This window comes from Petaurus breviceps, unplaced genomic scaffold, assembly GCF_028583685.1.
Source record: "Petaurus breviceps papuanus isolate PSGF00001 unplaced genomic scaffold, PetGlider_PUasm1.0 151, whole genome shotgun sequence".
NCBI lineage: Eukaryota > Metazoa > Chordata > Mammalia > Diprotodontia > Petauridae > Petaurus > Petaurus breviceps.
Window position 1 is genome coordinate 33063561 of NW_027185712.1, and position 15645 is coordinate 33079205.

Consider the following 15645-nt stretch of genomic DNA (forward strand, 5'->3'; position numbering starts at 1 on the left):
TACAACAGCAAAAGTAATCAATTTGGAGGCAAAGGACCCAGATTAAAATGTCAGCTTGCTATTTCAATGACCATGGGCACAGCATGTTAATTCCCTAGACATCAGTTTCCTCACATTTAAAATTAGAGGGTATATCTGATGACCTTCTAAGGTCCTTCCATCTCTAAATCTATTTTCCTATCTTGATTAGAAACAAAAACCAAACACAACCTTAATTCAAACTATGATGTACAAATCAGTTGCAGTAACTTATTTTTCTCCTTTCTCTGTCCCTCTCTGTCACACACACACACATACACAGATATCTGTATATGTGAATACATGCCCATATATATTCATATGTATGCAGAAATTTAACTAAAATTACCTATTTTTCAACCACCTCTATATAATTTAAAAAACAAAGCTCATCACTCATCCTCCCTAAATATCTCAGAATGCCAGAGTCAGCATTCCAACCTCAGTAGAGACAGAAATTAGAATAAATAGGCCCAAATATCTTCTGAAATAAATTACATTTGTTTTTCCTCTGGAAAAATATAGGTTGCTAGTAAGGATAAAATAATCAATAACTTCATTTAAAATTCTTTTTGGAAAAGTTTCAGTGTTTACATATATAATCAAACAGAAGGGAAAACAATATATTCATATGGATCCTACTGACCACAAAGGACAGGCTGCACTCTTCCCTTGATGGAAATGTTCTTAGATTCATTATAATATTTTATGAATATAATTGTGGAAGTCAATAAGCAATTAGAAGCCATCCTAAAGTGCTCTTTAGTTTGCTCATTTCTCCTTGAAGCAAAGCTCTTAGAACAAATGTGCAAGCTAATCAGCTTGGCCCCACCACTGTCCTCCCAGCTCCCTTCTGGTGAGGAAAGCTGATATATAGCTGCTAAGCTCCCGTGCTCAGACCCCAAGTCACTGAGGTTTAATAAACAACATACTTTGTTATCATACTTAAATCTTCTAACAGGAACATAGGAAAAGTGCTTCATTTTTTAAATGGTTTTAAGTGAAATTGGAGCATTTGAAAAGCCAACAAATACAGTGATATAAAAAATAACCTCTCCTATGAATAAAGAGGAGGATTAACTGAATCCAAGACTGTTATAGCCAGACACAGGAGTAACTGTCTGTATATTCAGTGTTAGAAACTGATAACATTACTACAATATCTTTGCCAAGGTGAAGGAGAAGAAATCTAATCACATATCCCAGAAACAAAATCTCATTGGGTCAGGCGTAATATCTGACAAAGCACCTCATAACACTTTCTGTCTTGGATAATTCCCCAAGGCTACCTGGGATGTGTAATTTTTACTCCAGCCTGAGAATACATCACATAGAAGCATAGAAATATTGCTCAGCCTTACAAACCAAGGAATGTAAGTATTATATGATTAACTGAAAAGATCAATGTGGAAAAATTCCAAGTTCCATTCTTGTTTAACTTCTTCACCTCAGAGAATTTTAAACACAGACTCTCTGCCATGCATTTTCTTTGGTGAATGGCACCACAGAAAGGCAAATATTTTGAAAGATCAGCAGGTCTTGGATTTGCTCAATACATTCTGAGAGTTTTGTCAGGAAGAGGGACAACTTACCCTTTGAAAAGTGTTTAAAGTGCTTTTTTAGAAGGAGGATTTAATTTGTGGGTTTAGAGCATTAAAGGAAACAGAGCTCTGCCATGATGAAGAAAAAACAAAATCATAAGCTGCCTTTTATTCATTAGGAATTGGCATCCATATGTGCTAACATAAAGGACCATAGATTCTAACAAACCTCAGAAAGACAAATTTTATCCTTTACATGGAAATTTAGTATGTGTCCAATACGTGAAAAATTCCTCCCATTTCCCCAATCTTTAATGTGCTGACTCAAAGTAAGTATACTGAATTTTTTCTCTTAGCACAGAAATCAGAACTGTCTACAAACATTTCATCCCATATGTTGATATTTAATTGAAGAAGGCCCCTGTTAACACCATAATATTCTCTTGATATTATTTTTTTAAAGAAGAGAAAAAATGTATGATTCACATAATATTTGCAGATTTTTGTGCATGCAATGGACTTTTCTGGGAAAATGGTGGTGGGGAGGGAGCTACTCACCACATTGCAGCCTGGGCAGTCGGGCCCATTCTCACAGGTCCTGCGCCGAGCCTGGATCCCACCCCCACACTGGGCAGTGCAACGTTCCCATGGACCCCAGCCCGTCCAAAACATGTGTGGGGGGCACAGCAAATGTTCATTACAGTATCTGTGACAGGGAAAACCAAGAAAAAAAAAGAAACCGTTTAAGTGTGACAGAGGGCTGCCAATATCTCCTTTGTCCGTCACCGGGCCAAATGTTTAACACATGGACATGCTCTACGTGTAGGAGCTTTTTAATCTTTGGAGTGATTGCATGTTGAATGAGGCAGATGTAGTAGCATTGGCCATGCTGTGTGCAGACAGACAAGGTGATGCACAGTAGACAATGAAGAAAATGCTGAACTCACAATGCAGGATTGATCTTCCTATGCAGCCAAGTAAAAGGAAAAAAACAAACAAACCTTCAAATACAGATACCTAAACATGGGGAATATCAAGAAAATGACGGTGTAGGGAATTCACTTTCCAAGTATAAATATATTTGTAAAGTAGAGGAAGGTTGGGAACAGAAAGCTAGTCAAAACTCATTTAGAATTCATCTCTTACCCTATGTTCAAATCACTGGCTTCTCCATTTCAGCTATTCTAATAATCTAATTTCATAAGTAATAGGAAAGATAAAGCATGTTCCTTATTTTTAGGACCACATTTTTTTCTTTGTATACTCCTTCAATGTACTACCGTATTTTGATTATATTACCTTTAACCTATGCTACCTTTAATCTAATTTAGATTTCTCAGAGGGATGTCAAACACACTGAATTAGAAAGACAGATATACCTAAGAAAATCTCTTCTCTAGGATTACAATTTCTTTCAATGATCTGAATACAATGATGAGTTAAGATTTTTGATATTCTTTCTATTAAGGATGGTAATGATCATGATGATGGTAATGATGATGATAATGAAAACTGACTTTTATAACATTTTATATTTTTTTAAAGGATAGTACATATGTCACTGCATATAAGCCTCAAAACAATCTTATAAGGTAACAGTTATAAGCAGCATTATCCTGATGTTGCAGATGGGGAAAAGGAGGTTTAGAGAAGGAAGAAGTAGATTTGTTCATGGTCATGCAGCTAGTAAGTGTTAGAAGTAGGCATTGAAGTCAGTCTTTCCTGATCCTATGTTCTACATTAGACAGTGCTACTTCTATTGCTCCCTATTATTCTTTTAACCAGTGCCCAATAAATTCTGTGTTCCCTCATATTTGAAACTATTTTTTTAAATGTCGATAATAAACCTGGAATTTGCATATTTCAAAGTCCAGCTATTGATATTGGCAGACAAAGCATATGGCTTTCTGTAATTTACTAACCTTAGTTTGAACGCTGTTTAGTATTAAAGAGGATGCAGTATAATATAGTAGAAAGAAAGTTGGATTTGGAGCCTGAAGACCTGACATCAAAAGCTGGCTCTGCCAAATAGTAGGTAACTTGGAACGCCATTATCCTTTCTAGGCCTTGGATATCAGGAGTGTAAAGTGAAGGGTCTAAGTCTAGTATTCTCTGAATCACTAGGGAGTTTAGTAGTGATTTAATATGAAATAGAATCACGTGGTCTGGGGTGGCCAGGTGGCACAGTGAGTAAAAGCGGAGGCCCTGGAGTCGGGAGACCTAGGATTGGTTCCAGCCTCAGATACTTAACACCCACACAAAATAACTGGCCATGTAACCTTGGGCAAGTTACTTAACCCCAATTGCTTAAAAAATAAGAAAAAAGAATCAGGTGGTCCTAGAATATTGAAGGGAATATTTAAATTCTTACAATATACCTGTAAAGAATAGGCTAGCCTACCAAATAATACACAGAATATGACCTTTTTTTTCCTTTCCTGTACTAATTCTTAGTCAAAAACATAAACATCACTCCTTTTCCTGGCATAAAGCACTTTCATCATCACACATTCACTCAGTCCACCCAATTATAGCAGTGTTAACAGACATTTTAGAAATTGCTTTGTTTAAGTTCTTATTTTACAAGTGAGCAAAATGAAGTTTAAAGAAATGAAGTGCATGATGCTGAGTGAGGGGAGCAGAACCAGGAGAAATTTGTGCACAATTACAGACACATCATATCTGTGATGACTAACTTTGATAGACTAGGCTCCTCTCAGCAATACAAGGTTAGAAGACAAAGGACTCATAGGGATATCCACATCTAGAAAGAACTATAAAGTCTAAAAGCAGATTGAAGCAAATACTTGCTCTATCCCTTTTTTGCTTTGTTTTCCTTTGTTCCTTCTTTCTTGTTGTTCATTTGGTTATAATTCTTCTTTGAAACTTGACTAATATTTAGTGTGAAGGTATTTGTAGAACCTATATTAGATTGCATGCCACCTTGTGGGGGAGGAGGAGAGTGAGCAGAAGGAAATTTGGAACTCAAGGGATTGTGGCATTGGGAACTGAATGTTGTAAACTAAAGTAAATAATTTTTTTAAAGGGATTGGGACAGGAGAGGTGAAGGAAACACAAAGTAATTGTGATTTAAAACTGTTCTGTTTTATTCAAATTCAACTAAATTTGTTAAGCACCTTGTGCAAAGCACCATGTTTTGTCTTATTGGAGGGATGAAAAAAAATGAGTGAGATACTGTTACTGTCCTCAAAAACTTTATAATCTAATACACTATCTGTGTGACCTTGAACGAATCACTTAACCTACCTTGCTTTAGTTTTCTTTTTCTTTTTTCTTTTTGGAGTGGGGAAAGCAGGGCAATTGAGGATAAGTGACTTGCCCAAGGTCACAATTATCTAACTAACAGCTAGTAAGTGTTAAGTGTCTGAGGCCAGATTTGAAGGCTTTAGTTTTCTTATTTTAATCTTGATGGCATTTAGCTTCTGGGTATCCTTCTAGTTTTGGATAGATCATCTTTCAATTTGAAGACCAGAGACATATAAAAATAAATAAAATGTCAAGCTGAATTGAAAAAAAAAAAGAAATGAAGTTCAAAGTCAACAGTCAATTAATAAAAGAGATAAGGCTTAAACCAGGATTTCCTGACAGGCTATTATTCTTTCTATCAGACCAATGTCTAACCACTCATGAGACTGTAGCAAGGGTATTACATGGAATAACGGTACTATAAAAATAATGAGTATGAAGAAGTTAGGGAAACTTGAAAAGACTCAAAAACTGATTCAGAACAAGGGATGTAGAAACAAGGAAACATTTTCTACCATGATGCTGATAATGTAAAAGAAACCAGCACTAAAAAACTAAAGAACTCTAATCAGTGCAGTGACCCACCAGTGATGACTTTAGGGGATGGATAATGAAGCATGTCTCTTGTCTCTTATCAGAGAGGTGGTAGATAATGGGTCTAAAATGAGATATAGGCTTTTAGACATGAAAAATATGTTGATTTATTTGATTTAACTGAACTTAGTTGTTTTACGAGAAGGTTTTATAGGACAGGAAAAGGACTCAAGAATTGTGACATACACATATATTCATAATATATGTAATATATTTATATATATATACATATGTATACACATCCATATCTATATGAATTCCCCTAAATTACAAGGGTGTGTATTTATGAGTATTTGTGTATGAATATTTATATACAAGCATGCATGTATGTATGTATAACACTAAAATCCTGAATTTTAAAAAAGACAAAGAAATTATGCAGATCTGTTTCTTTTTTATGTTGTTTATATTCTAAAAAAAAACACATGAACATATGTGTAGTTCAAAGCCATTAAAACTTAGAAGTTGATTAAGGCTTTTATTACAGGTTCCATATACAAATGAAGGAAATTTTATTTTTAGAGATTTTTAGTTTTAGAGAAAACAAGTCTGAGTTTGGTGTTAAAGTTAAGAAAAGGAAACGGCAATTTCATGTCTAAAATGTCTGACAACTACTTTTTGATCAATTGAGAAAGACTACATAGAGGAAGGTGTAATTTAGAAACAGCTAAAACTATATAAGGGAAAGGATTTGATTTGTGAAGTGGGCAGAATGGCTGAGTGTATTTTTATAAGTAGAGTTATTCTAGGAAAGAGAAAAAGTGGGGATCACTGGAAGAATGAACTTAAAATAAAACAAATGTACCCTAGAAAAAGAACAGCATAGGTCTAAGCAATCCAAAAACAAGGAAAGAAGCAATATATTCCAGAAAAGGCTTTAAAATACAATAAGTAGGTCTTGGATTTGTTACAAAAGATGCAAAGTATGAACTTTTTCAAGCTGCCTTCTCTATATAGGAAGTCTCCTAGCTTCACACTGGATTTAACATATATGCCCAGTGGACTGATAACTATCTCAACCAGATGGTCTAAGGACCATAGTTTCCCTGAAGCCAGCACTGGTTGCTTTTTGCTCCTCCTCTCCCCTCCTAAATTATATTTAAATAGGAAGTCCCTGTGGAGTTTAAGAACATTGGTAAAGCAAGCTACAACAAAGACAACCTGAGTTAGAGATGATAAGAGCAGCTTGGAGAAGGACAGTACTGAAGTCAGGAAGCCACATGAAGGGGAGGTTGCAATAGTCCAAATAGGAAGTGCCTAGATCAGAGTAATAGAAACAAGAAAAGGAAAGAAACATAGGTGGTTCAGTAGACAGTGCATTGGGCCTGGAGTCAGGAAGACGAGTTCAAATCTGTAATCAGACACTGAACTAGCTGTGTGACTGTCACCCCCTATTTGCCTCAGTTTCTCTCCTATAAAATTAGGACCCAAAGGAAAAGAAAATAACAAAGCAGTATCTTTGCCAGGAAAAGTCTATGGACAAAATCACATAGATTCTTACAGGATTGAAAAACAAAAGCAAATCAAATGAATTTATGTAAAAAGAGTTAAGATTCACTGGGTGGAGTCAGAATTCAAAAATAAGTCAAAGTTTTCTCCCAGTTGCTTAGCTTGGAATATTAGGTGGTAGATAATGGCAATATGCTCTCTGATTACAAAGATGGGCAGTAAGGGAAAAATGAGTAAGAAATCTTGTCTTGGTCATACTCAAATTGCATTGATATTCAATTCAAAATGTCCATCAGGAAAACTACTGGAATAGTGGAGTGTTGAAGTTTGCCAGAGGACCTGACTTTAAATCCTGTCTCTTATTTAATACCTAAACAATCTTGAAAAAGTTGATTAAAGTTATTTTTTTACTCAATTTCTATCATCTTTAAGAGAAAGGGGTTGGGTTAGATGAACTCCAAATCCCTTGCAACTCTAGATGTGTGGTCCTAAGACTTGAAGTGAAGAGATGAGGTTGGGGCCACAGGAGTTTCAGTATCTTGGACTATAATTTTTAAAATGTAGGCTTAAGGGGCTCCTAATAACAGAGAGATGGACTGGATATTTTGACTCCCAATGAAATACTTTTTGCTGTATCAGATTTCATTTCAAAATATTATTGTATCATGTCTCGGTCAGTAAGCAAGAGTAAAAAGCTAGGCCTTTCCAAATATAAAAGGTTGAGACATTCTAGAAGCATAATCACAAATTTCACCTCTAAAAAATCGTCATGAGGAGGAGAAGAAAAACTCCCCACTAAAGTGCCTATATGATGTTCTTAACTTTTAATAAAATAAAATCGTTTCTGGAACTGAGCTTGCATTTTCTCTGAAGAGAAAATAAATCATGGTGCACAAGAGCTGCTTTACATTTGCCTACCCTGGCCAAGCTCTGAAAACACCAGGTATGTTTTCATAGTAAAGATCTATGGCAGGAGTGAACCCAAGAATGGCACTGGGGCCCAGGGTTTGCAGGCAAATTTTATTAAAGCCTCTATTTTGGCTGCATTTCAGTGGTTAGAAACTGTTTTCTCCCCTTTGCTCTTGCTCCTTTTTAGTTTCTTGTTTCTCAGGCCTTAGTGTCTATTCCTATGGTAATTCTGCAAAACAAGTATTGTAAGGATCTATGAAACTGCTGCCCTCTGAGCTCATCCTATTTCTAGCAAGCAAAGTCAGAGGGGAAAGAGAAAATATTAGAACTAGGGCTTTGACCCTCTATGTCTTGTGTCTTCATTCACAGAGTCAAAAAGGAAATGCCACTCTGGGAGAGGTTGATGACACATTGAGTCTAGTATCCTGTTTCCAACACAAAAATACCTTGAAAGCACCCAAACTTAGACTGTTCTACCATGGGAAACATTTCTCTCTGACCCACTGGTAACTAACATATGCTTTTTTCTAAAAAAAATAAAACATCCTCATGTTTTAGAATAGGTAGTGAGACTTTAGAATATGGTTTTAGTTAAAGACAATTGTGAGAGTGGATATTGTTAATTTTGGGAAGAACAACTATATTGGAATCAAGCTCTTTATTTTCTAGTATAAGACTGGTTTAATGGTGAAGACAGAAGGCTCAGGAAAATATTCCTCTGCATGCCCCTAGTTAGATGAAATATGTTTCTAATCTTTTTTTTAGTACTCTATGATATATTAAAATGAACACTTTGATTTGACATTATAAGTTCTCATTGTGCATTTAGAAAGCAAATTAGAAGAATAATAATATTTTTACAAGTTATATTTTTTCTCTTCACTCAGCAATGAAAATTATTTTTGTAAATCATAAATATGTCCATGTCATTCTCCTACTCAATAAGTATAGGTGTCTCTCTACTATATATAAGATCAAATATTAAAGTCCTCTGGTATTTAAAGTTCTTTATGGTCAGGCCTCTTCCTATTTTTCCACTGTTTTTAGACTTTGCTTCCATCTACCTAGTCTATGACCTAGCTAAACTGATCTATGTTTTTTCATTGCAAAACCCTCTATGCTTTTGTATTCACTGTTCCCTCTGGTCTTGAAGGTTTTTGATTGTTTGCATTTGTTTGGTTTTTGTTGTTGTTGTTTTTACCCCTGGCTTTCATTACTTACCTTCCACAGCTTCATCAAGTCTCAATTCAAATTCCTCCTTCTGCAGGAGACCTACTCCATTACTCCCAGTAGCGAATTCCCCTTTGAGATTATTTTGCATCAGCTGGCACATATCTTCAGTGTAACTAATTATGTTGCCTCCCTAATTAGAATAGGAACTCCTTCAGGTAGGGACCATTTTTGCCTTTCTTTGTATTCCTAGTACTTAGCATATTGAAAGGAGTATAGTAAACACTTGGTAACTGCCTCCTGACACCTCAGCTTATATATGATATTATGGAAAGGAAGATATTTTTTCTTATTATATATGGTTATCCAGCTTAAATTTACTTAAAATTAAACTGTCTGAGGGGCACAGTGGTGGTACAGTGAATAAAGTGTCAGACCTGGAGTCAGAAAATCCTGAATACAAAACCAGCCTCAGATATTTTCTCTCTGTGTGATGCTGGGCAAGTCACTTAACCCTGTTTGTCTCAGTTTCCTCATCTGTAAAATGAGCTGGAGAAGAAAATAGCAAACCACTGTAGTATTGCTGTTGAGAAAACCCCAAATCAGGTCATGAAAAGTTAGACATGATTGAAAAAAGTGAAAAACAACAGCAAACTGTCTGTACTCTTTGATCCAGAGATCCACCTGCTCAGCCATATGAGATTAAAGATGCAAAAAAGTCATGTCCAACAAAAAATTCATAACAATATTGTGTGTGTATGTGTGTGGGTGTGAGATCACAAAGGATTGTAAACAAAATGGGTGTCCTTCAATTGGGGAATGGCCAGACAAATTATGGTATAGGAATATTATCATATCATAAAAAATAATAATGATGAGGATTTCAGAGAAATATGAGTAGTTATGAGCCAATATAGAGAAAAATGAGCAGACATATGTGTATTATACACCTATCTATCTATCTATCTATCCATCTATCTGTAGAGAGATAAAGACTAAAAAAATAATAAATGAAAAGAACCAAAAATCAGAGGAAAGTGAATGCTATGTAAGTAGAAAAAAACAATTATGTTTATGGCCTGGATGGAAATGCCCAATTTTCTTTTAATGAAGACTTGGAGATGCTATGAGAGTGGAATATGCACACTGGTATATATGTATATATTGTATATATGTATATAGTGTTAATTGGTTTTATTTTGTTTTTTAAAGTCTTTTAAATGACAGATTCTGGAAATGACTGACTTGTGAATAAATTTTATATTTTTAAAAAATTTTAAAGAAGTCTACTGGTTGAAGGAATGTGGTACTGAGTCTGGAAACTTCCCCAGGCTGGAGGACAAAATTTTGGTTCTAATCCCTTCATTGTAATTTATTACCAATGGCTCCTTGGGCAAATAACTTAATCTTTCCATACCTCAGTTTTGTGTTATGCAAATAAGGAGGTTATATTAGCTAATTTCTCTTTGACTTCTGAGGTTCTATGAGTTTCTCATTATAACCTTTGTTAGCCTAATCAACTTTGTGATGTTGGAAAAATTATTTCCCTTTATCATTCATTACATAGGGGACTCCAGTTTGTTAGACCTCATTTTGTTAAAGGTAAGGTGAATTAACTTGCTCCAGTTGTAATAGACATCCAAATGCATTAATGCTTACTCTGAGAAGACTAATTGACCTCACTTGGGGAAGCAGATTACTTCCTTGAGTGTCATCTCAGTTCACCACAGGATCAAATAAAGTTAAGACTTGAAAAGCCCTAGTCATACACAAATTACAAACTTCCTCTGGTCCTTAAGATTATCAGATCAAACAGAAACATATTTCTTCTTTGATACCTTATTTCAATTTTGGTTATCCAAGAGGGAGAATTTGGCATACAGATAACATGTTGGTTCATTACATTATGTGGTATTCATCAATATGCCACACACATTTTTTTCTTTTTTCATTTCAAAGGAAAATTCCCCAAACTATAATCCTCAAAATACCCTTGAGGGAAGGTAGCTGCAAGTTTGACCACCCACAAAAATTTTTGGAAATTTAGAAAAACACAAAATGATTTTGTGCGTAGTTCAACTCCTGGAACATGGTCCTTTAGTACTCTAGAACTGGGGATAGACAGATGGCCAGGGCATCTTTGCACCTTGCTTTATTTTCTCAAAAAAAAAATCCCTGGGATTGGGTTATTTCTTTCCTGACAGAATATCACTTTGTATGGCAAAAGCTGCAGAGGTAAAATTTATATATACAGACAGATCCAGGAGCTGATATTTCCAATGCCCAAATTCATCATTTTTAACTTCTGAAGATCCAGGAAAATAAATCATTAAGCAGTCTTTGTAATCTCATTACCCTTTCTGACTGCCCCTCTCATGTTGGTTTGTCACAGAAAGCCAAATTTTCCTGAAATCTTTCAGGAGCACTGCTCTTTGCTATGCATTTGGTTAACAATGTCCATTTATTCCTAAGATTTCCATATGCCTCCTGTTTAATCTGGAACAGAAATTTGATTTTCTTCTAGACAAATTAAGGGTAAACTGCAACAAAAGGAAATTTAAAAAGTAAAAGTAATCAGGTTTGTTTATTTTGCTATGACCTTTCTCAGAGTACTAAACTTCACTTTCTCTCTTCACTTGTGCTCTCTCTCTCTCTCTCTCTCTCTCTCTCTCTCTCTCTCTCTCTCACACACACACACACACACACACACACACACACACACTGATACATTTACCATTCATGCTTCATTCCTGATCTCTTGGCCTGGAAACATTAATAATGCTTGCTAAGTTTGTGAGAGAAATGATATTTCAGTAACAACTTAGCACAAGGTAAGGATACTTTTTCTTGGATGAACTATACAAAAGAAACAACATTATTGTCTAGAATTTAATAATTTTAAATACTGGGACCAAGCAAGCTTAAATATGATATCCCTCTTTTCACTGGATATTTAATAGTGCAAAGATAGCATTATTTTGGGACACTGCTTCATAGCGATAAATAATAATCTCAACACATCATTCTACATTTTTTTTCCTTGGAAACACATAGGATGTATGCCCAAGATGAACATTTTTTAAAGGTACAACCCATTGTCTAATTCTTTATAAAGCAGACTATGAAAGGAAAGATTTTAACCATAGTGTTGGCTCAATTTGCTAAAAGATTAAAATACATAGAAAAAATTCCTGCCAATTTCAGTTACCATGCAACATCACCATGATACTGAAATTGTGTGTGTTTATAAACCATAAACAAGGCCTTGAAAATATCCCATGTGACCTACATCTGCTTATGTTTATTTAAGACAAAAAAAAATTGAACGAAGCTTACCAATAAGATTGAGCTGTGACCATTTTATGCCTTATTCTGGATTGTTATTTTTGAGTCAGGTGAAGTTGCATTTCAAATAAGCAACAATCAATTTCCCAATGAAATCAATTTTCCAGGTCTCCAGGAAAAACAAGGAGAAATACCTCAGCACAACTGACTGCTTTTAAATCAGATGGTTGGTAAAGAATTCATCCAAGTGAACCTAACAAGCAACCCAACTTCCCAATCCAGTTACACATGCAGTGTCAGTGAAAACTGAAGGATGTCAGAAAAAGAGGAGGATCCAGCTTGAACTGAAGGGGATGCCATAGCTAGGTGTAAAATACAGCTATAACTAAAACTAAGGGACAACTGTACCACACTGGCATGACATCAAGCATGGGAGATGGAAGTTCTGAAGAGAGGAAGGATCCACATACCTTTCCTCCCGGTTCTGTCCCACACACACCCGGCCTCCATGGCGAGGGGTAGGGTTACTGCAGGAACGCTGACGAACTTGGAAACCAATGCCACAAGTTGTACTACAGGGTGACCAAGAAGTCCAAGGAGTCCAGCCTCCATTTCTGTTGGGTAAAAAAATAATACATATTTATTGTTGAAAAGTGGCAGCAAATGCAACCCTCCTGATCAAAAATTAAAACAGGGGGGCAACTAGATGGTGGAGTGAATGGAGAACTGCCCCTGGAGTAAGAAGGACCTGAGTTCAAATCTGCCCTCAGACACTTAACACTTACTAGCCATGTGACCTTGGGCAAGTCACTTAACCTCAATTGCCCTGCCTTCCCCACTCCAAAAAAGCAAAAAAATAAAATAAAACAGGAATCTACCCAACAATACTTAAATATGTCAGGGGTTACTGCACAATCACAAGGATAACATGATTGGCACAGGCAGTGAAATATACCTTCCAAACTACACTCTCTCAATAACTGATTTTGAGATATTTTATTTTATCTTAAAGACAGGAAATTCTGCTAATAATATAAATTTAAAATGTTATAAACATTTCAGTGGTGATCCCCATAGAACACTAAAAAGCATTCATTTACCAAATCTGAGAACTGAATATAGGGTATTGATGTTTCATTTTTTTTAAAAGGACATATTTTAAAGGACATAAAAGGACTCTATACATGGATTCCTGTATCATTTGGTTGGCAGTCTGTCATTTATTTTAAGAGTTAACTACTGACATACATCAGTATGGTAGAAGAGAAAGAGTGTAGGATTTGGATCTAAAACAAACTCTGTCATTTTCTACCTATGTGATCTTGGACAAGTCACTTAAACTCATCTGGGTCTTAGAGACTTAATCTGAAAAAAAAAGTGTGCTCCATGTTTCCTTCTAAATCTTAAGCCTATCAACCATTTCATACCTACATACACACATACATGTTTATCTGTGTGTCTTTGTGTGTCTCTGTGTGTATGTATTTACATATATGCACACTCATACATGTAAAACCACATATATAGATATGTGATTAAATCTGTATAGGGAATTCCTGATAAGGAAACTCCCTCTTGTAAGGCAGTTGGGAAACTTGAATTGGGCAATGAGGAGTAAAGTGACTAACCAAGAAGCAAAGAGCCAATAAATGACAGAGGTAGAAATAGAACCAGATTGACCTGAATGACCTCAGTATTCTATCCAGCCTACCAAAATGCCTCTCCAAATCCATTCCTGAAACCCCTCTAACAAAAACAAACAGAACAAAAATTTATATATGCTCATAGACTAATAATATCTTTGATAACAAGGAACAGAAATATAAAACACTAATTCAATTAATAAAAGTCTGAGCTTATGAATTTGTTACTGTATTTAAAGCCTTATAAAAGTGTAGAAGGAATGGTGATAAAATGGAAATAACTCTGGCTTTTGAGTCTGAAGATCTGTAGTTGAGTCAGCTTTGCAAGTTTCTAGCTATGTGACCTCCTATATAGCTCAGCAACCCCGGATTTCCAGATAATCACTAAGCCCTAGTCAACTTCATTTTTTTTAACTGTAAAAAAAGGGATGGGGAAGAAAGGTGGTGCAGTGAATAGAAAACTGACCTTGAGGTCAGGAGGACCTGAGTTCAAATCCAGCCTCAAATGATTAACACTTATTAGCTGTGTGACCTTGGACAAGTCAATTTCCCCCAATTTCCTTGCCTTCCCCCCTTAAAAAAAGACAAGAAAAAGGGTGGGACAAGAATATTTATATACATCATATGATAGCTTTGTGGATCAGACTAGATGATGTATATTAAAAATGTTACAAATAAATGTATAATTTAAGATTATAAATGATGCATATCAATAAATACCAAATAGTAAGACTTTGTAAATATATACACTATAGCCTTATAAGGGTGAAGTATTATTCATATTTATAGAATATGATAGTATATGTTTGATATTTGATTGATATTATATATATATAATTTATATATAAATAAATTGATATTATAATTTAACTAAAATATCCAGGCTATACCTACCTATTCTATACATAAGCCAGGTTACATTGGTAATATATTTAATATTTTTCTTCTGAGAATTACAAAGAATATTTCTTTATAACAAGCCTGTGATATATTTGATAAATATCTCCCTTTATTAAATGAAATTTATTTATCTTAATTTTCTAAACAAAATTAGTGATAACCATAAGAATTGCTTTAAATTTTATTTGTTATTTATTGTTACACATTCAAAATGTATTTTCAATAATTTTAAAAGCTTTAAAAACAAATTTAAGTTGATAGTTTAATTGTACCCAACATAAATATTGAGAATTAAAATAAATTCTTTAGAATGGAGGTTTGCTTATATGCAGAAAATGCATTATATTCACCTCTAAGTCACATAACTATTCAAAATAATGAATCTAATTCTTGTGGAGGATATTTTTCTATATATTTAAAATTTATACTTACATGAAACATGTTTTAGTTGTTTCCTAGTGTTTGTGCTCATACCATCAAAATAAATTAGCTAAGATAATAAAGGATTGCATATAATCAAAATCTAATATAATCAGTATGGCTAACATTCTTTCTAATGGAAAATTAAATGAAGAAGATCCCTAGATTTTTAAATAAAAGTTTCATATTTATATTTATTAGTAAAATGACCTCAGAGCCAAAAAGACTTAAGTTCAAGCCCCAACTCAGACATGCCAGTTTGTGAGGATGGACAAATCACTTCACTTCCTCAGGCTACTAGGCAGCAGACTAAAATGATAAGGTACTGGGAAGGTGCCATCCTGTCTTGCTAGAGGGAGTTTCCTCTTCAAGAAATTACCTACAGCAATGGATTAACAGGTATTGCCTCTAACAATTTACCTGAAAAAGAATAAGACATGTCCTTTGGG

At 34.9% G+C, this 15645-nt stretch overlaps 1 protein-coding gene across 2 annotated transcripts in view; it reads right to left on the reverse strand.

Moving 5' to 3' along the window:
* SEMA5A (semaphorin 5A) overlaps positions 1 to 15645 on the reverse strand; it is a 679502-nt gene that overhangs the window by 97246 nt on the left and 566611 nt on the right. For both annotated transcript variants that reach the window (XM_069077034.1, XM_069077023.1), the window contains 2 exons: positions 12704 to 12847; positions 2118 to 2265 (listed from right to left, as the gene is read on the reverse strand). In XM_069077034.1, the coding sequence (XP_068933135.1) occupies positions 2118 to 2265; positions 12704 to 12847 (292 nt within the window). The remainder of the gene's footprint in view (positions 1 to 2117; positions 2266 to 12703; positions 12848 to 15645) is intronic.